This window comes from Lottia gigantea, assembly GCF_000327385.1.
Source record: "Lottia gigantea unplaced genomic scaffold LOTGIsca_59, whole genome shotgun sequence".
Classification (NCBI taxonomy): domain Eukaryota; kingdom Metazoa; phylum Mollusca; class Gastropoda; family Lottiidae; genus Lottia; species Lottia gigantea.
In genome coordinates, this window is record NW_008710013.1 from 847,776 (window position 1) to 875,147 (window position 27,372).

The window sequence follows — 27,372 nt, forward strand, 5'->3', positions numbered from 1 at the left end:
GTAAGTTATTTTATATCCTTTACTGTGATTAAGTTTTATTTTATGACCTGTTTGTAACTATTTCATTTTGTACTTTCAAGGTTTTTGTTATATAATAAATCTTAAGGATTTGAACCCTTGGTTCAGACTGAATTGTATAGAGAGGAAAAACTAACGAGGTGCCACATAACAATGAACTATTTTATTTACTCATATTAGTGATATTACTTTCCATGTGGTCTTGGAATACAACCATATAAGATTTGAATCTCCTTAATGTCAATGGGGCTAAGATGAGTTCTTTGTCCAATGCTGACTCCACGCTGTTTAGGGATGATGGTTGGCTTTCTTCGATCTTTTGCAAAAGAGTAGGCGTTGTAGTGCATGACAGATTCATAGTCGTATGGTTCACCTAGCTCGTCGATGTTTGTGTATTTGACAAAGTTATGTTCCCGTCCTGCAAGTAAACCCACATTATTTATCATTAATCAGTTTTGGGACAGGACTTGTGGAAAATGAAAAAAATATATGAGCGCATCAGTTTATTAAATAGCTAATGTCAATCTATTTTCCATGGGGTCTTGGGATGCAACCATATAAGATTTGAATCTCTTTGATATCAATGGGACTTAAATGGGTTCGTTGTCCAATGCTGACTCCACGCTGTTTAGGGATGATGGTTGGCTTTCTTCGATCTTTTGCAAAAGAATAGGCGTTGTAGTGCATGACAGATTCATAGTCGTAATGTTGGCCAAGTTCGTCGATATCTGTATGTTTGATAAAATTGTGTTCGTGACCTGCAATATTAAACGATGTAATTCTCTCATCATTTTACTATTTAGAATGCCCCTTTTAAATTTATAACATAACGCCTATACAATTGTTTCTGAACCCAAAATAATACAGTGGAATACATAAATACAGTGGAATTTATATAGGGTCTATAGTTTCTGTTAAAGTGGAAAAATAGAGATGAAGAACCAAAGAAGATTAATGGCATTACCTGATTGAATATTGCTGAAATCGATAGTGACGTAATTATCTCTGTCGTGTCGACTCTGTTCATGCCAAGATCCGAGAGCGTGATTAATTTCATGCATAATGGTACCAATTCTCAGACAACCTCGTCCTAAGGTTACAGTTGAGGAAGAATGTCCCATTCCTACTGGAGTATGACATCTGGAATGAAGTGATCAATGATAATCATTCTATCATTCAAAGAAAGGTAACTAAAATGAGTGAATATTTTTCATTATTGAAATCCAATTATATGAAGCTTTACTTTTATGACAAAAATTGGTTTACATTGAGTTATCAGGTCAAGTAAATAAACTGGTGGAAAAACTGCCAAGACGACGTGAGATTGTTGGAACTTACCCTGAACCGTCGGCAAATCTTATATACTGTTTCTGATTTGTATGAGGTGTAAAATGGATACATGTTTTACCATTTACTTTGGTTTTCTCTTCAATGGTTCTCATGGCATTTCTAATTGAGCTCTGATCACTTGAAGCTGCAATACAAAATCGACTGGGTCAAAATTCGTCCACGCAGAAACACGCAGCAAAGTGATGTTTCCTTCGTATCCAAATGAACTATCTGTCAGGTTTGGACAGGTTTCGATTTGTATGATGGTAATTGGTAACTCAACACTTACAGTAGTGTGATGAAATGTAATATGGTAAAACTCCACCATGCCACAGCTTATTCTTGTCAGTAATAGCATTTCTATTCTAAAATAATGAGAAAAAACACATTACATGATTTATTATTATTTGATTTATCATTATGATGTCTGTTAATCGGCTAAGAAGCAATATTAAAAGATCCTACCAATAATGCCTCCTTTACCTTGTCATAGATTTAACATGGACAATTTTGACAATATATAAAATTTGACTTTTACGTTTGATAAACATATTTTGCGTCATTTGCAGCTGAGTTCTTCACACAAGACCACTTTCTTCAGATATGTAAATATCTCATCTATGAGGATATAATTCTCTAGAACTGTAGAGTTTGTGCGTTGGAAATTATTTGCCTTGTTACAACTTACCCGTGTTACAACTAGCACCGGTATCCCCTACCTTTTTGCTGGTGATGTCTGATGTACTATTGAGATCATTGCTAGTGCTAGAAAAGAGTAACGATGTTATTGCAACGTACTGAACAGGTGCTTTTAATTTTTCTAGCCTTTGTTTTATCATCATTCTATAGAAGGTTTGATAAACTTACGTTGGGGTCATCTCCTTCTCTCAACTCAATATCACCCTCATACAATCCTATAAATGTGAAATTTTTACAAGTTAACAAAATATATTTCCATTATATCCATTATATGGATCATTTGGTGGAGAAATAAGATGTTAATTGTACATGCACTATCAATATCAGTTGTCATGATGGTATATACACCATCATGTATTCTGAGAGTGCACCAACGGGTGTTCTAAGGGTGTTTGCACCATTGGGTGCATAAAGGGCATATGCACCATAACGTGTTCTAAGGGTATATGTAACATTGGGTGAACTAAGTGTACCTAGTAGGTGATCTAATGGTACATGCACCGTCAGTTTTAATGAGGGTATGCATCACGTGTTCTGTTGGTTTATGTACTAGCAGGTGATCTGGGGTCTATGCACTATCAGGTTATATGAGGGTTTATGTACCATCAGTTGGTGTCAGAGTATATGCACCATCAGGTGATCTGAGAGTACACGCATCATTCATAGTCAGAGTGTATGCCACATCGGGTGCTCTATGGGCAACATTAAGTGTTCTAAATGCACCATCAAGAGATCGGAGATGTATACACTACCATTTGTTCTGAGGGTGTATGTACCACATATGCTCCATTAGAATCTCCAAGGATGTCTTGTCAGAAGTAAGAAGATTTCAGCCTTACCTGGGTTTTCTTCAGGGAAATTTTCGTCGAATTCTAAAAAAGAAACAATAAAGTAAACATTTAAGTCAGATATATAGACTAATTTGATTTAAAGAAGGGTGTCATTTTTCAAATAAATTTATTTATTAATTCGAAATATTGATTTTATTATGGATAATTTGAACAGCAAATATCTTTGCTATTTAAGCAGAAACATAGCCTATTGTTTTTTTATATATAAATTCTCGTATAAATATTCAAAACAGAAGAGATACACACCATTTGGGCCGAAATTCCCAATCTGAAAAATAAATAAATTTCACTAAACAGAAAGAAGAGAGGCGAAGGTTGTGTGGCATTGAAAATAGTTTTCGTCGTTGTTTCCCAGCATAAGATTTGAAATAGGCCTACGCTTCAATCCATATCTGGCTAAGATTTGAAATAGGCCTACGCTTCAATCCATTTCTGGCTGCTGATGCATTCTACCATAGGAATTTTAAAATTATCTCGACCAATCTTAATCTAAGATTAATTTAATCTGGTATTTATATATATATATATATATTTTTATTTTAGTGCCCATTGAAACTATTCTAATGAATATTAAAATGTAACAGGCCTACATTCCAAAATAGAAACAACTATTTATACAGTCTTACTGGATTTTGCTCTATTGGAACACAGTAAGTGAGTCCAAAAATAGCCAACAAGCACCAAACAGTCTTCATGGTGACAATTCCAAGATTAAATTTATTTGTTGGTTACGTGAATATTTAAAACATCAACACTCCCCTGAGAGATAAGATAAACAAAATTGGCAGAAGTCATTGTTTCTCAGTTCAACCACGATTTTGACAGGTGTAGTTGCTGTCGGAATAGAAAAAAATAACAATGACATTAGGACTTGTGCTTTTTTTTGACATTAAACTTATAGACTGAACTGTAGTACTTAACAGTAGTAGTTTTGTAGTCTGTAGTTAAAATACAGAGTTTTCTCCCTTGTATTAATTAGGGACAGAACATTGTAAACATTATCTTCACATCTTGTCTTGACCTCAAGTGTCAACTGATAATAATCGGATTTTATGTTGCGACGGGCAATGGATAGGGTGTTAGTGGTAGGGACGGGGCTAACAGGGTCCGTCACGGCGGCGCTGTGTAGACAACAATTACCAGAATCACCTCAGATCTCAATCTGGGATAAAAGCCACGGTGCAGGTACTGAAATAAATCGAAAGTAGAAGAATAAATATAGGCCTATCGATGAATATAGAATTGCCTTGGCTTGTTGTTATTTAGTGTCATGATTTCCAAAAGGTCTAAATTTTTAAAGTAATAGTAGCAATTAACTTGCTATGGAGTAGCAACAGGCTGTGAAAATGTATGACAAGCTGTTTTATTTATTTATTTATTTTTTTATAGAAAATCAACATAGGCCTACTTACTTACATAGGGCCTAGAACAGAAAATAACTAGGCTAGATCAACTGTCTTATCACAAATTAAACACCCACATGGCGACATTTTCATACCCCTGTCTGTCTATTTGGCAGGCAGCATTATTTTATGTAAACACAAGAAATAGAGACTGTACTTTTTATCCAAAAACATGAGGCATGATGATATCTTAGTCTAGTCCAAATTTGGCAATTATTGAATGAACAGTTTTTTAACGCCCACAAATAAATGTTTTTAGGGGTATATTGTAATCACCCTCTCGGTCACATTTGGCTCGTACTCACTCTATGAGCTACAAGATTCTTTTGATTTTTATTTTGTGGGTCAATATCATTATAAAGATGAACTCTACCGGTATCAAATTTTGTGATGATCTGATACTATTAACTGAAATATTGTGTCTGACTTCGCGTTTTCACTCTATTAGCTTGGTGTGCATGTATGATGAGATCTCTGACAAGTTTAAATATGACAATGATTGGATGAATGGTTTTTAAATAATGGCCCTGACTTAGTAAAATATCATCAAATTTGGCTAGTAAACATGATAGACAGTGAGTCAACTACCATATGTACCAAAATATACAATAATCAGCTAATCAATCCAAGCAAACAGCAATATATATATATATACGAGTGAAATAGCATTAACAACAGACTGAAAATCTTTAAATCTTCCATTAACAGGAATTGACTTGTTACAGAATGTATGAGAGCATAATATGTTAAAATTTTCAGGGGATTGGCTCCAACCTACTTGAGTCCTGTGTCCATGAGCCCCCATTAATCTAGTTGAGCTGCTGAAGATTGAGACTACAGTATTTAACTGACCTTATGAAACTTTTTATGCATAAAAGCTTAATTGATGGTCGAATTTAACTATTGGATTAAGTGTTTTTGAGTAATTTCCCTTCAATTAGAAAAAAATACTTCATATTTGGCTTGTAGACTTGATAGAGACTAGAGCTGTCATCTGATCTGATCAGAGACTTGGTAATTGTATTGTATTGTATTGTATTGCTGAAATGTTGATCAAAATAGAATTTAGCCATTATTGGATTATTGAATGTAACAGTAACTAAGATAGTTCATAATCTGTTGGTGCTCATTGTTGAATTTGAGGGTAGCCATCCAACTTGTTATTATACTGAGTTAACTCAGAACTTTACTTGTATCTATTGTCAATAATTCCATGACATCACTATTTTAGGAGGTCGAATGTCTACCAGTAGAAGTCCAAATGATGATAGGTGTACTGTTGATTTAGGAGCTCAATATATCACCTTAAAACCAGAGTATAAAACTAAACGATCCAGGTTTGATTCTTACTCTTAATGATATACTACTATTCCCTAGGTTTCAAAGATATGTCTATATTCTGTATCAAGCTACAGTCCTCCAAAAACTCTTTGTCACTCAGCATTTATTTAGTGGACATGTCTCTTGGAGCAATAGTTTTAGTGATGCATTCTAGGGACTAAATGAAGCAGGATTTGAAAGTTGACATAGGAAATTATCATGTTCATTGATGCGATTTTCTCAAATTTGATAGCAATTTGTGCCTTTATTTCTTTTCTCCATGACTTCTTAATTCTAATGTTTAAAAATAGACAGAAAATCCACAAATTATATTATTTTAGTTTATATCAAGAGCTGGTATCAGTTGGTATATTAGCCCCATTAAAGGGGAAAATAGAAAATGAAAAGTTTGGTGGTGAAGATTCACAACATTTTGTAGCCAGTAAAGGAGTTAGTTCAATTGTCAAATATTACTTGGCATTATCAGGTAAGTCAATGTTTTATATAATGTATTAAGCCTGTTTAATGCATTTGGCAAATTATTTTCTAATACAAAATAAGTTTAATTTCCAATATTTGTGTATACTTCATAGTTGCACAATTAGATTTTTCTTAAGTATAAGACGCAAACTTTATTGACAGTTAATTGTTTTGAATAGATTACCTACTTTTACAGACAGGAATATAGCTTTCTGCTTATGATTTATGATTTGTATTTGTAGATTCTAATATTGAATATGATTATCAAGTGAATCATATAGACTATATCAATAGTAATGATGGTGTTAAAGTAAAAGTAGGAACTACAAAGGGTATTACAGAGGAATTTGATGCTGTTATTTTAACACAACCTGTACCTCAGATATTACAGCTTACTGGTCAGATACGAAACAGTTTAGGTATGAATACAATCTCCATTCACAAAAATTGAGAAACCAATTGCAACCAATCTTCTTATAATGTTTCATAACACTGTTTAATGTTGATAGAGCTCAATCTTTCTTGCTGATGGTTCTTTAAAATGAAAATTTGCCATTGGATATTGAATTTAATTTAATTTCAGAAAAATCTCCAGAAGTATACAGTAATTTAAAGAATGTGACCTATTCCTCTAGATTTGCTGTGGGTTTATTCTATGAACCAGGAACAAAATTAAACTATGAATGGTGTGCTAAGTATTTCCCTCAACATGAATGTATAGTGTATGTTTCTATAGACAATAAAAGAAGAGGTATAGGTGAGATATTTTGTAGATAGGTTGTTTGTTGACTTTCAAAACAAAAAACAAATACAAAAATAAAAACCACTGACATTGAGATGCAAATTGTATACAATTTATGAATGGTGTGTCAATTGGTTTTCTATTTTTTTGTTTTTAAAATGGTTTTGTGGAGTCATTACACCATTCCTTGGCTAACTTAGTCACTATTTGTATATTATAGAAAATGGTTGTGCACCATCAGTTGTAGTCCATACTAATGTTACACCGTTTAGTTTAAAAAATCTAGAAGAAGATAAAGAAACAGTAGGACCTGTTATTATGAAATATTTAAAAGATTTATTACCTGATTTACCAAAACCCAAATCTGTTAAATATCATAAATGGAGATATTCACAGGTAGGATTTTTAATTATTGTCATTTTGATAAGTGGATCTACGACTTCTTGTCTTTGTCTGTCACCGCCTTTTCTTTGCCTTATAACCATTTTCAGTTGGTTATAAGGAATTTCATTTTGCAATGATGGCAGCTAAGATAGGATGCTGCAGACACTAACTTTCTTCATGCCATCAAGCCTCTTTTTAGGAGAGTGACCCAACTCCTATTATGCTAACGGGAGGTATGAATTTGTTTTGTGTCGATCTCGTCTTGGCCATAGTCACCTTACCTAACTGTTATCTGCTCAAGCGAGAGCGTCAACCAGTCTGTGATCACTAAATAGATTTACTGGACAGTGAAACACATTCTGATTGAGTGTAAGAATCTCAAGCCCATTAGATTCCAGCACTACCATGCTGGATCTTTACACTATTAGGTACATGGCAACTGTTGTTTTTCTTGGGAAATATCAGCCTAGAATATGTTGCTGATAAGCCACATTAAAAGTGGTATAGACAAACTAGGTAATCATAACCTATATTAGTTACCGTCTGTCTTTTTTCTAGTCTCTTATCATTAGGTCATCTGATTATTCCTACCTTTTTTTTTGTAAAAAATATAGTTGATCCAATTGCTGTTAAGATACCTTGACCCAGTGTTCCAATTTCAATATTGACCGTGCTACACTTTTTTTTCTTGAAATTGTCAAAGAAATATTAACTTATATGAATATTTGATTTGTGCTTCATTTGTGCTTTCTAGTAAATATTTTCATTACTATTTTTTTATGTGATTTATTTTTCAGGTGCATAAAAGTTATGCCAATAAACCTGGATGTATTATATTAGAATCTAGACCACTAGTAGTATTAGGAGGGGATGGCTTTACTCATTCTGGTTTTGATGGCTGTATTGACTCAGCAGAAAAAATTGTGGATACCCTAAATAAAGTACTATCTTCCAGTTTATAAAACTGATTAGTTGACTGCAGGAAAGTATGTATCCTGCAAGACTAGGAATAAGATGCCTTTACAAATTTTATGTAGGAGCAGATGGACTGTTCTTAATCTTTATCCATTCTTTTTATATGCCCACATGAATGTGGTCGTATATTGTCGTCGCCCCTGTCCGTCGGTCCGTCCGTCCGTCAACATTTCTTGTGAGCACTATAGAGACTACAGTTTTATCTGATTTTGATAAAACTTGGTGTGATGCTTTAGATTGATAAGATCTCGGTCAAGTACGAATTTGACATATTTTCAATGAACGGTTTTTGAGATATTGCCCTTGACTTAGAATGCCTTGAAATTTGTTAAAAAATGTTCGTGAGCAGGATTGAAGCTACAGTTTTCATCCAATTCTGATGAAACTTGGTGTGATCATTGGAATTGATAAGATCTCGGACAAGTTCTAACTTGACACATTTTGCCCTTGACCTTGTAAAAACGCGTCAATATTTGTTAAAAATAGTTCGTGAGCAGGATTGAAGCTACAGTTTTCAACCGATTCTGATGAAACTTGGTGTGATCATTGAAATTGATAAGATCTCGGACAGGTTTTAACTTGACGTATTTTCAATGAACGGTTTTTGAGTTATTGCCCTTGACTTTGTTAAAATGCGTCAAAATTTGTTAAAAATAGTTTGTGAGCAGGATTGACGCTACAGTTTTCAACCGATTCTGATGAAACTTGTTGTGATCATTGGAATTGATAAGATCTCGGACAAGTTGTAACTTGATGCATTTTTGATGAACGGTTTTCGAGTTATTGCCCTTGACTTTGTAAAAACGCATCAAAATTTGTTCGTGAGCACAATAGAAGCTATAGTTTTCAACCGATTCTGATGAAACTTGGTGTGATCATTGAAATTGATAAGATCTCGGACGTGTTCTAACTTGACGCATTTTCGATGAACATTTTTTGAGTTATTGACATTAACTTACGAAAAACGCGTTAAAATTTGTTTGTTAGCACAATAGAAGCTACAGTTTTCAACCGATTCTGATGAAACTTGGTGTGATCATTGGAATTGATAAGATCCCCGGACAAGTTCTAACAAGAGAAATTTTTGATGAACATTTTTTGAGTTATTGCCCTTGACTTTGTAAACACGCGTCAAAAGTTGTTTTTTGCCCTTGTTTAGAGCTGTGTGATTTAATTGTTTGTTGTATTTGGGTTATTGATATTGATTTTAAAAAATTTTGTGGAATTATTCAGCATAAATAATTTCTTCAATATGAGAAAATTCGTACTTTAGTCACTAAAGACTGTTTTATTATTTCTTGCAACGCAAGCTATCTTTGATATTATTAGTAAACTATATTTGTTAACTATGTTTTAACAACTGATGACTAACATATTTTTATTATTTTGAGAGTGTATATTCATTATATTCTTCCAAAATAAAGGATCAATCAAATTTGTAGGCAGGAGTTTGATGAAGAGGCCTAGTTGGTGGAATGAAACCTCTGATTGTTACTGTCTGACACAAAATCAGAAGATAATAGTTGACATGTACTACTGCTGGGTGTACTACTGCTGGGTATCGTCAATGATGCCACGATATGCCACGATACGATACATATGATATGGGGCAATGGGATAAAATTAACGTTTTGTCTTCATAGTTTCTATATATATATTAAATCATAACTTTATAACTGTGATACTTTGTAATATAGTTGATAGAAGTGGTTAGCGTCCACTGTCTTATAAAAAGTTTCTAACAATGTTATTTTTTAATGGAATGAAAGTTATCATCGAGTATCAATACACGACATCGCAATACAATACTTGTGGCATGTAGTATAGCGATACATCGACTCAATGATATATCGTGCCAAAATCGAAAAATATATAGTATGAGTTATTGCCCTTGTTCTTGAAAACGGGTTCAATTTTTCGCTTGTATACACTGCGGAAGGCACAATTTCTAGAGGGATTTGAATGAAACTTGGTATGAGTGTTAGCAATCACCCACGAATGAACCCTATTGAAAGTCATAATAATCGAAAAATAATTAGTATGAGTTATTGCCCTTGTTCTTGAAAATGAGTTTGATTTTTAGCACATAAACATTCTAGTAGGCACAATTCTTGACATATTTATTCGAAACTTGGTATGAGTGTTAGCAATCGCCAATCACCCAAGAATGAACCCTATAGAAAAATCGAAAAATATTTAGTATGAGTTATTGCCCTTGTTCTTAAAAACGTGTTAAATTTTTAGCACGTAGATACTCTAGAAGGCACAATTCTTGTCGAATTTTGAAGAAACTTGGTATTCAGTATCGCCTCAAAAAGTTCAAAAGAAGTGTATGACAAGGTTGAATATTTCATACTGGTAATTGTTACTGTACTGCTAAATATTTTTATTTAAAATCAAATCTGCCATTCGGGCGTATATTACCTTGCCTGGCAAGCTATCTTTAACCTTGGAACACATGAAAATAAAAATACAACAAAAAAAGATGGTAATTAAATCTAAAGCCAGCATGCAATTTGAATTAGAAACTGACCAAGGGAGATGAGACCATAAAATAATACAATAAAACTTCATTGCAAATCATTTTTATTTGTAAAAGCTCTGTATAATATGGATATAATACTAATAAATCAAGTTTAGAAAAGTTTAAATATATATTTATATCTAAAAAGCACAATAAAGTCTAATGTAATATTTTATTTTGAATAAAACCATGTTCTGCTGTTAAAATTATGTTGAATATTTCAATAAATATTATGCTAGCTAAGAATTACCCTTTTTGAAAGTTAATATGATTTAAGGTTATCTGAACAAAGTTTATGTTGTTAAGACTATAATCTAAAACCAATCATCCATTTGACAGGCATTGTTATGTTTTCACTGGGATTGTTCCTGTAAAAGTGTAAAAATACACAACTGAGTTGCATGAGAGTTGCATTCATACTTCGAAACTAATGACCACTATTCTTATTAGCAATCATATGCAACTGGTGATAACTATGATATGAGAGCCCTTTAAGATAGAATACCACAAATTATATAAACACACAAACTAAAAATATTATATTTATTGCAATATATGTAAAATCATGTCCTTTCTAAACCATTGAACACCTTTCTATTGGCCATGATCATGATCTCATCTTTCATCAGTAAAGTCTTCCATTTCAACTTTTAAAACTTGAAGTTAAAGATCTTAAACTTAGATGTTAAAAATAATTGAAATATCTATATATAAGTAGAAAAAAAATTATAAACATTAAAAAATATTTTTCATCTTTGTAAGTCATTGTAAAATGGAATGTAAATTTATCACAGTTACAGCCACACATTAAACCAGGATGTTTGTCCGTTATGGTTCAGCCTTGTCCAATTTATAAAGTCAAGTGACCAATTTTAATGTCAGTATAAGGTACTAAAAATATGAGGATTTCAAATTGTCATGAAAATCAAAATAAGATCAATTTATAAATCTTGATACATAAAAAGAGTTTGATTAAAAATGATACAGCTTGAAAGCACTTGGTGGGGTTAGATTATAGTTTGATTTTAATGAAATTATTCAAGACATTATTGCCAAGTTTCACCTCTTCTGCTCCTTTTAAGCTTAATCCATCATAGCTGGGGTTCATGTACGCATATTTGTTGCTGTCTGTAGAGATATTTTTTGCATAGTCTCCTCTTCGTGATGCATTAACCTGAGATGACCCTTCACTTGAGTCATCATCTTGAATACTGTCGCTTTGCTCTTTAGCAAAATTAACAAATACCTTGAAAAATATCAATCATTACAATTAAAATTGACTTTTCAAGACATTAAAAGCAGATTCAAGAATTTTCATACTTTTACTAAAATATATTTTTTTCAAAAAAAAAGGAAGGCTTTTAAATGTTACAGGTTTGATTAGCCTAATTAATGAAAAATTTGTGGAGTCTATGATCTTGTATATTAGATAATAAACAATAGGCTACCTACCTCATCTAAAGAAGTTTGCGAGAGAGAATACTCTAGAATGTCTTTCTGTGTCTGTAACCTTTCTAACATAGAGAATATATCAGCTACACAACTTGATTCTCGTGGTATATCTAACTGTACTATTTCTGATGTCTCTTCCTATAAACAACAAAAATCATTAAGAAAAATGTTTCCTCCATGGTCAGCTCTGCCTACAATACAAACTAAAGTAACACATAATGCTACTGTACAATTCTAGAAAGAAGACAAATTATCCATGTTATATATAACTTAAAGCGATGTGACTAACCTTGATTTGTGTACCAGGGAACTGGTTAATAAAAGCTTGAATAACAGCTATCTTATTATTACTGAGACTTGGTATACTTATTCTAACAATATAACCATCACCAAACCTTAAATATACATGTAAATAAGATTAATACTGTCGCAAAAACATTTGACATTAAAATTAACATCTGATTTCCAATTTTTATGTCACTCTAATTCTCATTTGGCATGAAATATAAAATACTGAAACTTTTAAGACTTACTTATTCTTAAGATGTTGTGGACTGCCCAGACATTTCAGTTGTCCATTGACCATGATGGCTAGTCTAGAACAGAGGTGATCACACTCATCCATACTATGTGAAGTTAACACCACAGATTGTCCCTGTCTAGTGGCATGGTGAATTGTTTTCCATGCCAGACGTCGTGTTACGGGATCCATACCAGTTGTTGGTTCATCCTATTTGAGTATATCAAAAGAAAAGCATTTGACAATGACATTACAATCGTAATATTATAATCTCAACTTATTTGATCTGTACTCTAGTACATTTACATTTTAGGCGAGGAAACAATTACAATTTTAAATTTGAAACAAAAATTAGTAAGAAATTGAATTTAAAAACATACCAAGAATAAAATATCTGGTTCTCCAATCATGGCTATGGCTAATGATACTTTCCGTTTGTTACCACCACTGTAGGTCTTTATAGCTTTCTTAGCATACCTGTTTAACTTGAATTTGTCTATTAAGTCTTGTACCATCTAGAAAAGACAGTAAATTACATTCAAATATAGTACCGGTATACACTGTTACATGAAATCTACTGTAGGTGTTGCAAGTTAATATATAATACTATAATGTAAGCCTTCCTACCAGTATCATCACATACATTTTTTAGAAAGCTCAGCTTCCCACAGGAATTCATATGCCTAGTGTATTTAATAAATATTTTCATATATACCACGTAGACCTACATATAAATAACACAATGCATCAAGCAATATATTACTTACAGAAGTAGCATTTGAACCTGTATAACCTTTAACTCTGGCATAAAATAATAACAATTCTTCAGCTGACAGGAATTCATCTAAACCACCATATTGAGGACAGTACCCAATATTCTTTAGGATGTCGCAGTTTTTATTATTTCCATTGCCACACAATCTACAGAGAAAAACAAATATTAGTACTTGACTCATTGATTTTTCTCAAAGACAATTAAAATCTCCATGCGTCATTTCTTGTTCCATGCATCACTGTATAGTGACAAATCACATCCATGTAGTCAAAAAAAGATGTTTTAAAATATTGTAAAAAAAAGTAGTACATACTGTTCTCCATGAAGTGATGCTGATCCTAGTGATGGAGTTAGTTCCCCTATTAACATTCTAAATGATGTTGTCTTTCCTGCTCCATTAACTCCTAACAATCCAAAACACTGAAAAATACATCAATAACGTTACTTACAAAATACTTTTACAAGTCAAATGTTATTTAACATGGTAAAATAATAACACTATAATAAACTACTTAATATGACATTAGAATTATACTTACTTCACCATGATGTACACCAAAACTAATATTATCAACAGCTAAAAATTTATGCAAACCTCGTCGGAAAACCTGAAATATTGAGATTGTTATTCAATCTAATACATTAAAGTCATTCTTTATTGTCTTTAGAACTCTACATAAATTTTGATTTTGTTACCTTCTTTATAAAAAGTGTTTTTTTGGGTTTTTTTGTACAATTTCATGTTTCCATATACCATGAGTGTGAATGTCAAATATATAATACATGTAATCTAATTTGGTTTTATGAGAAATTGCTGAATGGACAGATCATCATAATTTAGATATTTAAATCCTACCTTAGTCAGTCTATTGACAACAAAGATATCTTCATTATTTTGACCTTGACTTATTCTATCAGATTCACATTGCACATCTTCTTCTTTATCATAATCACCCAACATCTCACGGCTCATTCTATTAATAGATTAACTTAGTTACTTATTTATTTCTACAACCACAGTCTGATGTCTTACCACCACACTTTTATGGCTTACAACTACAGTTGATTTCTTACAACCTTAGATGATGGATTACAACCAAAGTTTGATTGCTTACAACCAGAGTTTGAAGGCTTTCAACCACAGTTTGATGGCTTACAATCATAGTGGGATAGCTTACAACCATAGCAAATGCAACTCTCATGTAACTGAGTTACATTTGGAACTCATGTCCACTTTCTTTATTCGCAACCATACGCAGCTTGTAATAACTTCCCACTTAGCCTACCTGTCAGTAGTCTCTGGTTTATACTCAATTACAACTGTGATACAGAAGAACACAACTCCTTGAATAGCCAGAGCGATTAAATTCCATGCCAGTAAATCAAAACTGAAGGGATCAACATAAACATCATCTCCATATCGTATAAATACTTTATACTTAAAGTGATTAGTACTGAGATCGATAAGTCCTTGACATAAACTGTATTGTGGGAAGATCAGGAACACATATTGTAACACTTCAGTGACCAATTTCACATGCTGCAATAAACATACAGGTATATTCCTTTAAATTATAGTACAACTATTAAGCTTATTCTGAGAGGTGTCTTAACTCCTTTCACACTATCTGAGCTAAAATATACTCTTTTATACAAGCACTGGCCTAGAATACAGGAAGAGACTAAGTATTTCAGCCATCATTTTGGCACAATAAGGCTTATGAAGATGAGACAAGCTTCTAAAAAATAATCCCAATGTTATAAAAAATGTGAATCTGTCACTAAATATTTAGACAAGTTAAATTGCCTTTCTTATCATTCCAGGATTCTTGAACTAAATTACTTATTTTAAATATAAAAAGGTTGAAAACAGAAAAAAAATAATGGTTGGAATTTTCTTGAAAACTGAAATAATAAAAAGTAAGTTAATGAATTTTAGTACTCACTGATAAGTGACTAAACAACAAGAGACATAGTAACGTAATTACTGTTATTATACCCAAAAACATATTGATACAGAATAATACTAGATAGGCAGCAGAACCAGTCTTAAATAACTTCAACATGGAATACATCATTGGCAATATAGCAAATCTGAAATACATAATGAGTAATTCTAAGAAATAATTCTGAGAGCAATGACTTTGTTGTTTGTTATGAGCTTAAACTTAAGTATTTTTTTCTAAATTCCGGGCTCAGAATTTCAGACAATCTTAAAGAAGACATTTGTGGCAAGTCAATAGAAATACATGTGCCTGAGGATGACGGGGGGAATCACGTCGAAACGTTGCATAAAACTTTAACCAGTGATTGTTGTTCCATAAATCTGTGTCTATATATCGTACTCACAATTGCTAAATGCCATTTAAAGACTTTAATAAATCCTGACTGTTCACAATGCACAAGTGTATATTTAACAATACATACCCAAACAGTATAAGTAGAGCAGTAAAACCAGCTAGATTGTATCGGAGATAATAAGCTTCTGGTTGGAATATACAGATGATAATAACAGCACATACTACTGATACCATATAGACAAACTACAAATTATTAACAATCTTTACTATTCCATTTAAAAGTTAGAACACAATCCAAATGAAATGAAATTGACTTTGAAGTCTTACTATTATGATTGAGCTAATTATAAAAGCCAATGCCATGCAATGTGCAATCAGAGACATTTTGCCCCGACATGAACCTAATTTTAAAATTTTCCAACTGCCGAGAAAATCTTTAAGGTTTGAAACATAAGATAACAGCTAAATGCTATGTGCTACACTGTAACATAATGAATACAAGATAGACAATTAATACTTACAAAATCCCAAATGAATGTTGCTAACCAATAAAAGAAAGGTCCAACGCCACTTATAGATTGGATATGTTTTTCATTATTTAAACGTTCTCCAATAGATATCAATATCAAACCACTGGGTACAAAACAGAAGGCCATTAATACTATAATTGCTATTCCAGCATCAGCTGCATTCTGTTCCCTGAAAAATAATGTTGTAATCCAGGTATTCCATGAAATTACTTAAATGATCTGCTAATGATATCTATTTAAAAATATCTTGAGGAATGTTGTACTTTCTTTAAGACTTTAACATGGAAGCCTACTCATTTTCAATGAACAGTAATAGAATCAATACACAAACTTAGTTTTGAGTTATAGAAGAAATATAAAGTGACAGTTTGAAACAGTGTCTTTAATAGTATTCACACTGGGTTCTACAGTATCCAAGTCTACTTACAGTAAATCAGATGACAGTGGTTGTAGTTTGGATGGTAATGGATGATTGTAGGCACTTATACCTGTTAATAAAATTATTCATAATAATATATCAGCTTAGTTAATAACACCATTCATTAAGATTAAATGAATTATTAGCACAGTTTAATAATTAATGGTATTAAAATAAGTTATATAGCACTTATTCAATAGCAGGACAAATAATATCTAATCTTGAAATCATAGTATTTCCTATTGGACCACAAGAAATACAGCTGTTTCACAAGCAGTGATGAACTCTGCTCTTTGACTTTTGCAAATTGATAACAATAAAAACGTACCATATTCAGCTCTCTGTTCTGGAGTCAGTTTAGAACGTAGTAACATGTTACTGTAAGCATTTCTGAAGGCAGGCATAGCATGATAACCCTTATTGTTAAACCAGACCCTTACTGTTGACTCTTCATTGGAAGTCTCAAATGACCAGCCACCATATCTGAAATGATCAAGACAATTCAATGTCAAATTAGCAAACCACTTTAATGAGTTCATTAGAGTCAAAGTTAACCTCACTACAATAGGCGATAAAGCTGATCTCATTGGCAGAAAGAACATGAGAACCCATGCAACTGTATGATACACCTTAGCTTTCTTTTCAGAAGAATAAACTGATTTTGCTTATCTTATATTCAAAATACAATAAACTTCGCTGACAAGATAAAAAAAAACAATGCAAACCCTTTTTCAATTTCTTATCAGAATATCAGGTGAAGATGAAAAGTTTCTGCAACAATTTGCTGTCAACAGTAAACCAATGAGCAGGCTAGCCATATAAAATCAAATATCTGACAAAAACAACTTTGATGTAAACACAAAGAGGCAAAGACTTACCTCTGTTCAATAAAATCAGAGAAACTATCAAGTAAATAACCATCAATATCATAACCATTTAATTTCTGTAGATAGTCATCTGATATCATTTTTAATTGACTAGGAGAGGTGGTTGTTGATTTTTCATTACAGACATGTTGGTAGTCAGAACAGGTACAACTAGGCAATGTTTTATTACTGGATATAAACTGACCTGTTAATTTACCCTCAGATAAACATGTATAACCACTGAAATACATTATAGTTTACATACATCATGGAACTTTGTAAGGAAATAAACATATTTGTATAACTTATGAGGTATTTGAGTATGTGAATTTTACACTAAGCCTTAAATAAAGATCAGATTTAAATAAATTCTTCTCATATTCACCATCAATATAAAGGAAATATTAAAATTGACTTCTTGTTAACCATACCTGGGTTGAAAGTTTTTCATACAAGTTGTTCCTACGCCTGGGGAATTGATCATACTTCTGCTCATTCTTTCAGTAGTTGGACTTAGCATATCATCTCTACAAATACACAGTTAATCAAGCATTAAACTAATTCTTCAGGAGAACGGTTAAGAAGGTACAGTATGTCTCTTTCACCTTATTCTACGCCTAGAATGTCACACTTTTATTATCACTTAAGGCCAAGTCTTGTAGATTTGCTGGTAGTACAGCTGACACTGGACTATTTCACTATGAACTTTATGCCTAACAATCAGATTAACATTTGTCATGAAGGTGTTTCAATTCTAGTGTAACACATCTAAAAATTGTCCATTGTTTCTGAATATATTGATATACAACACCTGAAAACCTTTATTATTTATACCTACTTGTAAAACATGTAGCTATTTGGTCCATACATGGTTGGTGTCATCAACAAATTGGGTAGATTATATTTCTCAGGGCGTATTCTTGAAAAGCCAACTGCTGCTAGTAACAAGATGACTGGTAATACTAAAACAGATATCAACATTCTCCAGTCTCGTCTGTAATGATGGAATCGTTTTAATAAAAATGCTCCTAGTTGATGGAAACTCAAGCCACATCCAGATTTACGAGTTTCTTTTCCTGTCTTTATATTTACTAGGTGAGCATCTGAAATGAGCACAGCAAAAATCTATATGTTTAGTTGTAACACAAATCTGCTACATTTTCAACTAACTCAAACTTTTTCTTTTTTTTTTTCAAAAATTGTCCAAAATAGAAATTTCAGCTCATACAAAACTTCTCCAAAAAATAAATTATAGTTTACTATATTTTATGTCTTGATTCACAAATTCCTTTGAACATAATTATGTATGAATACACACTACAATAACAAGCAATTGGAAATTATTGCAACATTACATAAAACAAAACACATAAAACAACGATTAAGTATTTTAAGCATATAAGCAGATATATAACAGAGGTAAAAGGTAAGGTGAAATTAAATTCATTATTTAAGGTCAGACTCGTTTCCAAGTTCCTCTGGTCAAAAATGACCCTGAAAATAGGTCTTGGCAAACTTTCATAGTCATATATCTAAATAAATTAACTCAAATAAAAAGTCGAAACAAGGTCTTAACATTATAACATTTATAAAACATCAGGGTTGGGATTTACAATGAACCACAAAGCAACAAAAAAACAGGAGATAAAAAATAGCAGTTACAAAAATTTACCTTCTATTTCCATTGGTAAGAAACTACTACTACTCACTATGTGTTAGAAATTAATATGTTATTAATTAAAGATAAACTATAATGTTAATATTAGAATTATAGTAAGGTGATTGATTCCATGCCATTCCATGTTTTTACCCCCTTGTCTTGTACAGAAGATATTGACAGGAAGACATAGTAAAGTCTACTGTTATGCTAAAATGTGCTTTAGTTTTAGTATTAGTTCCTGCAGTTTCATCTAACAAGTTTTCTACTAAAAAGGTTTTATTCTTAACCAATCATTACAATAGATAGAATAGCCATCATCAAAGGCTATTATACAAATTTTTACAGAGAAAGATGCATGTAATTATACAATTTAAATACCCTGCACCCACCTGAACTGCTATCTGAAGTGGAATCACTGTCTTTAGAATTGGATCGTGTACGTTTTAAGTCTTCTTTCAACGTGATACTGCTTAATTCTTCGCCTCTATCCACTATAGTAGTTACTTTGAGGAATACCTGTAGATATAACACAAAGTAAAAACAACCAAATAAAACTAAACCAAACATTTCATATTTTACATCCCCATTTAATTGTTTTTCAAAATGCAAAAAATGTTTTTCAGTGCCATGATTGTTTGACATGCAAATCAGGCCAAGAAGCAACAACAGCATTCCTTATGAGTTCACCAAGTTGAATAATATATAGGCAAAAATTGGAACTCAAAAGGGTTTGTCAGAATATATCTAAACAACCTCTCAAAGCTTAGAATCATTAGAAATAAACTTACATCTTCTAAAGTAGCATCTGAGACACCATAACTAGCAATCTTTAACTGTTGTTTATTCTTATCAAGACTGATAAAGAACTCGTGCCATGAAGCAGTTACTGAATCTTTTGGTAGTTTAAATTCTAATTCGGTACCAATATCCTCTGATAATACAGCATTAGGATGGTAGTGGTTGATAAAATCTTGTACCCTAGTTGTACTACATGGATCTGTAAAAAAGACATTTTTTTTTTGTATTTTCACAATTGCACTTACAAGGATAAGCAGGCTTTTCCCTATAGCTGAAAATAGTATAATTAGTCAGATTTGTGAGTATAGTAATCAATCCTGACAAATTTAGAAAAACTCAAGAAGAATTTTGACAAGTGACGGAAGAATTGTAAATAATAAAAAATTGAAAGAACCATAATAATAATATATATCAGGAATAAAACTTACTTTCAGTTACATCTCTAGAACTAGACTGAAATAAAACAAAACCAATGAGAATCAAATATAACGTCAGTTATAAAGAGCCATCAATATTAAACACATTCTTATTGACTAGTTGGCATGCTGTAGGCATTTAAAACATCCCTTTACATTTCCAATTTACAAAAAAATAAAATATGAAACAAGGTTTGAAGACTTACTGGTGAGGGAAGTTGTTTTTCTAAAGTAAGAGATAAACCTCCTCCAATACAGGATTTTAAAAACACAGGTGAACCAGAACATAGGAGTTTACCAGTATGTAATATAGCAACACGATCTCCTATCATATCAGCTTCATCAAGATGATGAGTTGACACCAATACCGTACGTCCTAAAATTATATTATTTATTTATTTTTATTCTGATTCTTACTTCTGTATGGAAGAAAGATATCATTGTGAATGAACGATGAAATACCAATGTTATTTTCAAAGGTGTAGATTGAAAAACTTTTGGTAAAATAATCTTCATTCTAATCTCTGTCTGCTATTGTCAAAGGAGACTTATTTAGGTTCTATCTACTTCTACATGTCGTTTAAAGATTATATGAGACTTTGACTGTCTAACACTGAAAATTATAATGTATATTTACCTAGTTTATGTTTCAAGATAAGATTCCAGATATTTTTTCTAGCGTAAGGATCAACTCCACTAGTAGGTTCATCCAATACAATAGCTCTTGATTGACCAACAAATGCCATAGCAACACATAATCTTCTCTGCATACCACCAGATAAATTCTTACCCTGAACATTTCGAACATGCCATAAATCTACATCTTTTAGTAAACTGAAATGTTTAAATAGTTTTTTATGATATATTTAAGTGATTATGTTATTTCATCCACATGAGCAGACGTAAATACCAAATACAGAAAGAAAGAAAAAAAAGAAACCACTCTACATCACATTTTACAATGATAACAAGGTTTTCAAAGGATTCTTTCTACCAGCTGGTTCTTGAAGAAACATTAGGCATTGATCTTTCCTGGATTACCATTTACAGCTGGATGTCTGGAAGATGACTTATTCAAGGTACTCAGACTTTCACAGGCATACCATGATTAGAATCAATGACCACCATTTGGTAACCAAGCAAATGAAGCAAGGCTCTAACCAATAGTCATACAGCTCCAAATACATAATTAGCCCAAGTTTAACTTTATTGCAATAAAGTATTCAACTCACTCAGTGATTTCTTTTTTTGAAGAATTTTCTGATTTTATACCAGCATAAAATTCCATATGTTCCAATACTGTCATACTGTAAAATAAAATATATACATTTTTTGATATTTGCTTGATATGTTTGACTTTGTGAAAAACTGCCAATAATTCAAAGTGAAAGTTTAATATCTCCTTTAGAAATGTGGAACAATGCAAATTTTTGGGTATATCATACATGCAAATCAAGCACATATACCAGCAAGGACATTGGATACTGTTAATGTTATACCATATTAAAATTGAAATTTATCTTTAAAAAAACTTACAAGTCAAAGATAGTGTTATGTTGTGGACATATACCCAATAAACCTGTAGAGCTACCTGGATAATTACCATAAATATCAACATCTCCTGATGTCGGCTTTAACACACCTGTTATCATATTCCTGAAATATTCAAAATAGACGAAATTTTAATTTCTACACATCCTTGGTCTAAAGTTGGCTTAAGTTGACCACCTTCAACCTTTATTTCCAATTTTGTAAGTTTTTAAATTTCAAAATTATATGAAACTTACATGGTAGTTGTTTTAGCAGCACCATTGTGACCCAATAAAGCAGTAACTTGGTTTTCATACAGAGTCAAATTGAGGCTATCTACAGCTACTGTTTTATCAAAAACTTTACGTAGATTTCTGGTTGATATTCCAACTGGTAAATTATCTGGTGATTCTTCATTTAGTATATCTAATAAATACAATAAATACTTGTATTATATCTAATAAATACAACTTGTTTTATCATATGACATACATACATAGATAAAAAAAACTTTTTTTAAAATTAAATTAAAAACATTTATAATAAGTTTTTTTTAACCTAAAATCACTCACTTAGTTGTTGCATAGTGGAAGGACCATCGAATACATAACTAGAGCCTTTCTTTTTTAACTGACAACACCAATAGGATGGAGAGCATATAAAATACCATGGTTTAGATACTCCATATTTACCTGTAAACATAGTAATATTACTTATATATTATACTTAATAATTACATGTATAAGAAATATGATGCTTGTACCTTTAACTTCCTTTTCTTTGATTTGAAAATATATCTTTCATTTACATGATATTTAGATACAATAATAATTCTATGTACACTTACCAGATTTGACATTTCTAATATACCAGCCCAGTACAAAATAGATAGCACTGTCAATCAACATCATAATACATGACCAATGGAATGTCATATCTTCACCATCTCCTAAACTCACATCAATGTTATGCCAGTGAATACCAGTTCCAATTTCCTCTAATGTTGCTAGGTATTGAGCACCAAAACTGAATGCTGTTGTACAAGACAGACACTGAAAAATAAATAAATATATTAGTGAACAACTTGTGAGATTTGTTCTTACACTCAAAAAGTTTCTGAATTTGTTTCTGAATAATTGAAGAAAAAAAAAACTACTCACAGCAATGATCTTCTGCCAGAAAAGCATGTGAACCTCCATTGAGATGAGTACAATATATGGTAGATAGGATAGGAAGTAGATGATTAAAACAGTCAATATGGCTAATGTGGTTCTTGTGAAAAAAGCACTCACAAAATAACTGAAAAGAAGAGAATAGTTTAAGGTTTGTAAATCAAAAACAACATCAGAGATTGGTAATTTCCATTTACTTTGAATTGTTTACTCTTCAAAGGCTTTCACTTTACTAATAGATATAAATTTTTTATCTGTTCTGCAACATATTTTTATGGAAATAATTTTGTTTTTGTTCAAATAATATTTTTTCTTATCCTCAACAGGCCTCTTAAATAGTTGCAATAACTTATTCTTCCAACAATAAAAACTGTAAATTTTTCAATTTTGAATATTAATACCTACCACAACATAGTTGAAGAGAGACAGAAAGCTAGTAGGTAGAGGAATATAATGAATATATTGGTGAATCTAAACACAGTGCCATAATGTAATATTAAGGCCATGAAGATACAGACTACCATCATTAATAACATTGTAGTTAAAAACCAGGCAATCCAACTTAATCCACTCTTCATACCCATTATACGTAATGACTGAAAAATAATATATAATTGGCTCTTTGATTAAACATATTTTGTATAAATAAAAATGAAAACAATAATCTATTCTTGACTAGACCATTAAACTCTATTCAGGATAACAACTAATCTGTATTTTAGCAAAGCTGTATATACTGATTAATAAATTTAATTCCAAGTCAATCTGATGAGGGATACTTATTTCTTTTGGATCATTATCAACAATTTAAGTTGAATTTTGTGTGGTCTATGTCAGTTTTGATTAAAATACTGTGCTATACACAATTAATATAATGTTATTACCTCTTCTTGACCATTTTCACGATCATAACAAAGATTTCGTGTAGCGATACCAAGGGCAGCTAACCACGCAAACGTCATTAAAACTGGTAGTAGATATGATCCCAGGTAATGAATATAGCTATAAAAGTAATCACCATTTAAAATAAACTTTTAAATTACTTTCCACTATAAGTACTGAGATTTGTAGAATTTTTCATGCTAATTTAACATACTACATTGAACACAGACAAAAAACTAACAAAAATACTAACTCATCTTCAACATAACAAGGATAAGGAAATTGTTGTAGATAAACACCGGGATCAGATGAAGTTGTTATATTATCACCAGTTTGTAGTTTTATAATAGCATTCTCTATCATATCTTGTAGTTGTATAAAACCTCGTTGGTATCTCATATCATTAGCAAAATCTGCATTCGGTCCTGGTTTCCATGTTCTAAAACATATCAAAATATTTTAAGGCACTTCATTGTTATAATTTGGCAGTATTATAATGTATCTAATAGTCTACTGACACATAATATAGTAATACAGCTGAGACAGTCTCATTGTAACACATATTAGACACCTCCAGACCTCTCTTTAAAAAACTCATCTAATCAATGAATCATAAAACAAGTTTTCCCAGTACCTTCGTTTAATTCTATGAGTCTGTATGATATTATCAGTGTCCATTCGAATCTTATATTGTACGTGTTTAGGTAATTCATTTGTGGTAGATCTCTTTTCACGATTATTTGATGTCACTAAATTATTGAATACAATACCTGAAAAACAAATGGCAATATGCATGATCTATTCAGCAATATCAAAATATTTTTATGAAAATACACAAATCAAAATACATTCTATATTTATATTGCAATAATATCAGTTTTTAAAATCCCAGACACATTAGTTGTTTCACAAGAAAAAACTTTTCAAGCTAATTTCCTTGTATCTGAATAGAAGACACACATACCAGCTAAGAAGTTGTTGTCCTCCAGCAATTTTCTGGACTCTGATTCTAAATCTGCCTCTGAGTCAACACCAATATATCTAGAAAGCTCTACACACTCTGTATAGTTCAACAGTAACTCTGCAGCTGTCTGCATTCCATTTAACTGCTGCATATCAAACTGATCTGATTCTAATGCAGCCAACCCATCCATTAGTTCATCTGTATTTACACCAGCAGTTGATTGGATTAAATTTTTGATAAAATCATTCTTCAGTGCTTTCTATAAAGAAATATTTAAACTGGGGTAATGACATGGACAGGGACAATAATTTGGACATGAAATATAAGGCCAACCATTTAGTAATTTGATTTAAACAGAATCTATTGAGTGGTTTAGAAAACATTTTCTTTGTTCATGTTTTTCATAGAGGAAAAGGTTAAGTCACATGATTAAATCATAAATAACAGATAATTTGGTGAAAGATATGGGTGAGGATAGAAACTCCAATTTCCATCACAAATGTTCAATTTCAATTACCTTCAGATCACCCATATTTTTGGCTTCTTCCACCATTGCTTTAAGACCAGGAGACCCAGTAACCCAGGCTCTAGCAACATTTCTAACTTCTACTAATATATCAAAGATATTGTTAGCCTGAAATTAAACCACACACAATTACTACATAACAATAGTACAAGTCATAGAACAGTGAGGTAAAAAGTTAGTAAATTTTACTTTTTTTTTTAGCTGAAACTATGCACAACTCCGAATCATTGAGAAAATGTACCTCATGTTGTGTTAACAAAGCATGTGTTATTTCAAAATTCTGATCTCTTGAAACACAATGAAGATGCTGGGGAAAGAGCTCTGCTTTAATATGTATTGTGATATTAATCATGGTCCAAGGTCTATATATTGTTGTGATTCTACTCATTACATGATAGTTAAAGATTTCACATAAAATCAGCTGGTGTAATGGAGCTTACCTCTGTTACAATCTGTCTTGTCAGGTCATTATCTGGTGTGTACAAAATCTTGCCTCTCAAAATTGGTTTAAGATACGCCCAAATTATAGATCCCAGTGGATTCTTCATTATATCACGGTAAATATCTTGACAGAATTCAGCTGCAATAAAGTTTTGTTAGTGTATTAACATCAAGTCTGAGTAAATCTGTAAAAATTGAAACTGAAGTCCATCTGACGCTATCTGTTTCAGCATGTGCTAAATTTATTCATCAAAATCATTAAGTGTCTGCTAATCTTGCAGAAGTGAATGAAAATCTTACTTGGTAAAGACTGCAATTCACTCTCTTTCACCTCCAATTCACCAACACCTAATACAGATCCAACATTGAATGCATCTTTAACAAGTTCACTAGACGCTCTACCACATAGAATACCTTCTGCTGAGTTCAGTTGAGACCCTAGAAAATAGAACAAGGTTATCAATTTAGATGAAATAGCACAAAAATATATATCATAATTATATAAATTTCTGATACAAATACAATTTCATCATAATTCAGAATAGTGGTGATTAAAATTATTAAAATTGAAAATCATTTATGGATGTAAGAATTAGAAAATTCTTGAGGGGGGAGGCCAAAAATGACAGGTTAGGGCTGCCATAGCCCAATGACCTTCCCCCTAAATGCGCTACTGGATAGATAGTCTGTAGATTTAAAACTAGAATTCTCCAACAAGATTAGAGTGAGTTAATCACAAAATACTTAAAGAGCTATAAATCTCAAAGTACAGAATCCACTGAATAATCTCAGTTCTCAATATTACACATCAAGATATATTATTAGCATTTTAAGACAATTTCTGACCTGTTTGTGCTTGCGGTGAATTCATTAGTTGATCTAAAATCTCTTGTTTCATTGTATCATTGTTGTCTTTTAACATAGAAGAAGCTTTCATCAGTCCCACTTGAGCTTTAGATAACTTCTGGGTCAAATCTTTTGCATCTGCAGATGTCATATTGACTGACTTCAAAATATCATTAGCTGAGGAAGTTACATACTGAAATAATATCATAGAGACATCATAAATTTGGCTTAGGTAGATATTCCCCAAATATAACAAGAAGAATCATTTAAAAAATTATGCAAATAGAATAAATAGTAAGGGTGCCAATGCTTAGAGAGCCAATGGTGAGCATGACAATGCTAAGGGAGCCAATTCAAAGAAATTCAAAGACAGTCAAAGGAAGCCAATTCTAATGCAGCCAGTCACTTACCTAATGAAAATAAAGTAGCTATGATTAAATCAAAGTATTTCAACTTGTTTAACATATTTCTTATCAAATATCTCTTACTTACCATTTTAATCATGTCTCCAATATCTAATTCAGGAATTAGTTGTTCAGCTAGAGTTACAG

The 27,372-nt window shown here is 31.8% G+C and overlaps 3 protein-coding genes across 3 annotated transcripts; 1 reads left to right on the forward strand and 2 right to left on the reverse strand.

Moving 5' to 3' along the window:
- Positions 1-203: 203 nt before the first annotated feature.
- LOTGIDRAFT_127909 (hypothetical protein) lies at positions 204-1,709 on the reverse strand (the record flags this gene model as incomplete). The annotated part of the gene is made up of 4 exons (XM_009063643.1): positions 204-436; positions 983-1,158; positions 1,357-1,467; positions 1,633-1,709. Coding segments are annotated over 4 exons (597 nt in total), but the record flags the coding sequence as incomplete, so codon positions are not given.
- A 2,255-nt stretch (positions 1,710-3,964) lies between these two features.
- On the forward strand, positions 3,965-8,188 carry LOTGIDRAFT_127891 (hypothetical protein; the record flags this gene model as incomplete). The annotated part of the gene is made up of 7 exons (XM_009063644.1): positions 3,965-4,082; positions 5,532-5,637; positions 5,962-6,107; positions 6,343-6,513; positions 6,684-6,857; positions 7,063-7,238; positions 8,024-8,188. The coding sequence occupies 7 exons, from the start codon at positions 3,965-3,967 to the stop codon at positions 8,186-8,188; spliced, it is 1,056 nt and encodes a 351-aa protein (XP_009061892.1).
- Positions 8,189-12,150: 3,962 nt separating this feature from the next.
- LOTGIDRAFT_127778 (hypothetical protein) lies at positions 12,151-26,109 on the reverse strand (the record flags this gene model as incomplete). The annotated part of the gene is made up of 29 exons (XM_009063645.1): positions 12,151-12,315; positions 12,467-12,572; positions 12,711-12,907; positions 13,078-13,212; positions 13,465-13,648; positions 13,786-13,892; positions 14,012-14,080; positions 14,329-14,440; positions 14,759-15,037; positions 15,438-15,566; positions 15,900-16,015; positions 16,294-16,471; positions 17,599-17,697; positions 18,425-18,656; positions 19,636-19,762; positions 20,035-20,233; positions 20,650-20,836; positions 21,098-21,294; positions 21,693-21,767; positions 21,997-22,078; positions 22,838-23,042; positions 23,151-23,289; positions 23,568-23,758; positions 24,047-24,164; positions 24,298-24,483; positions 24,679-24,814; positions 25,009-25,267; positions 25,526-25,642; positions 25,975-26,109. Coding segments are annotated over 29 exons (4,461 nt in total), but the record flags the coding sequence as incomplete, so codon positions are not given.
- Between the last annotated feature and the right edge of the window lie 1,263 nt (positions 26,110-27,372).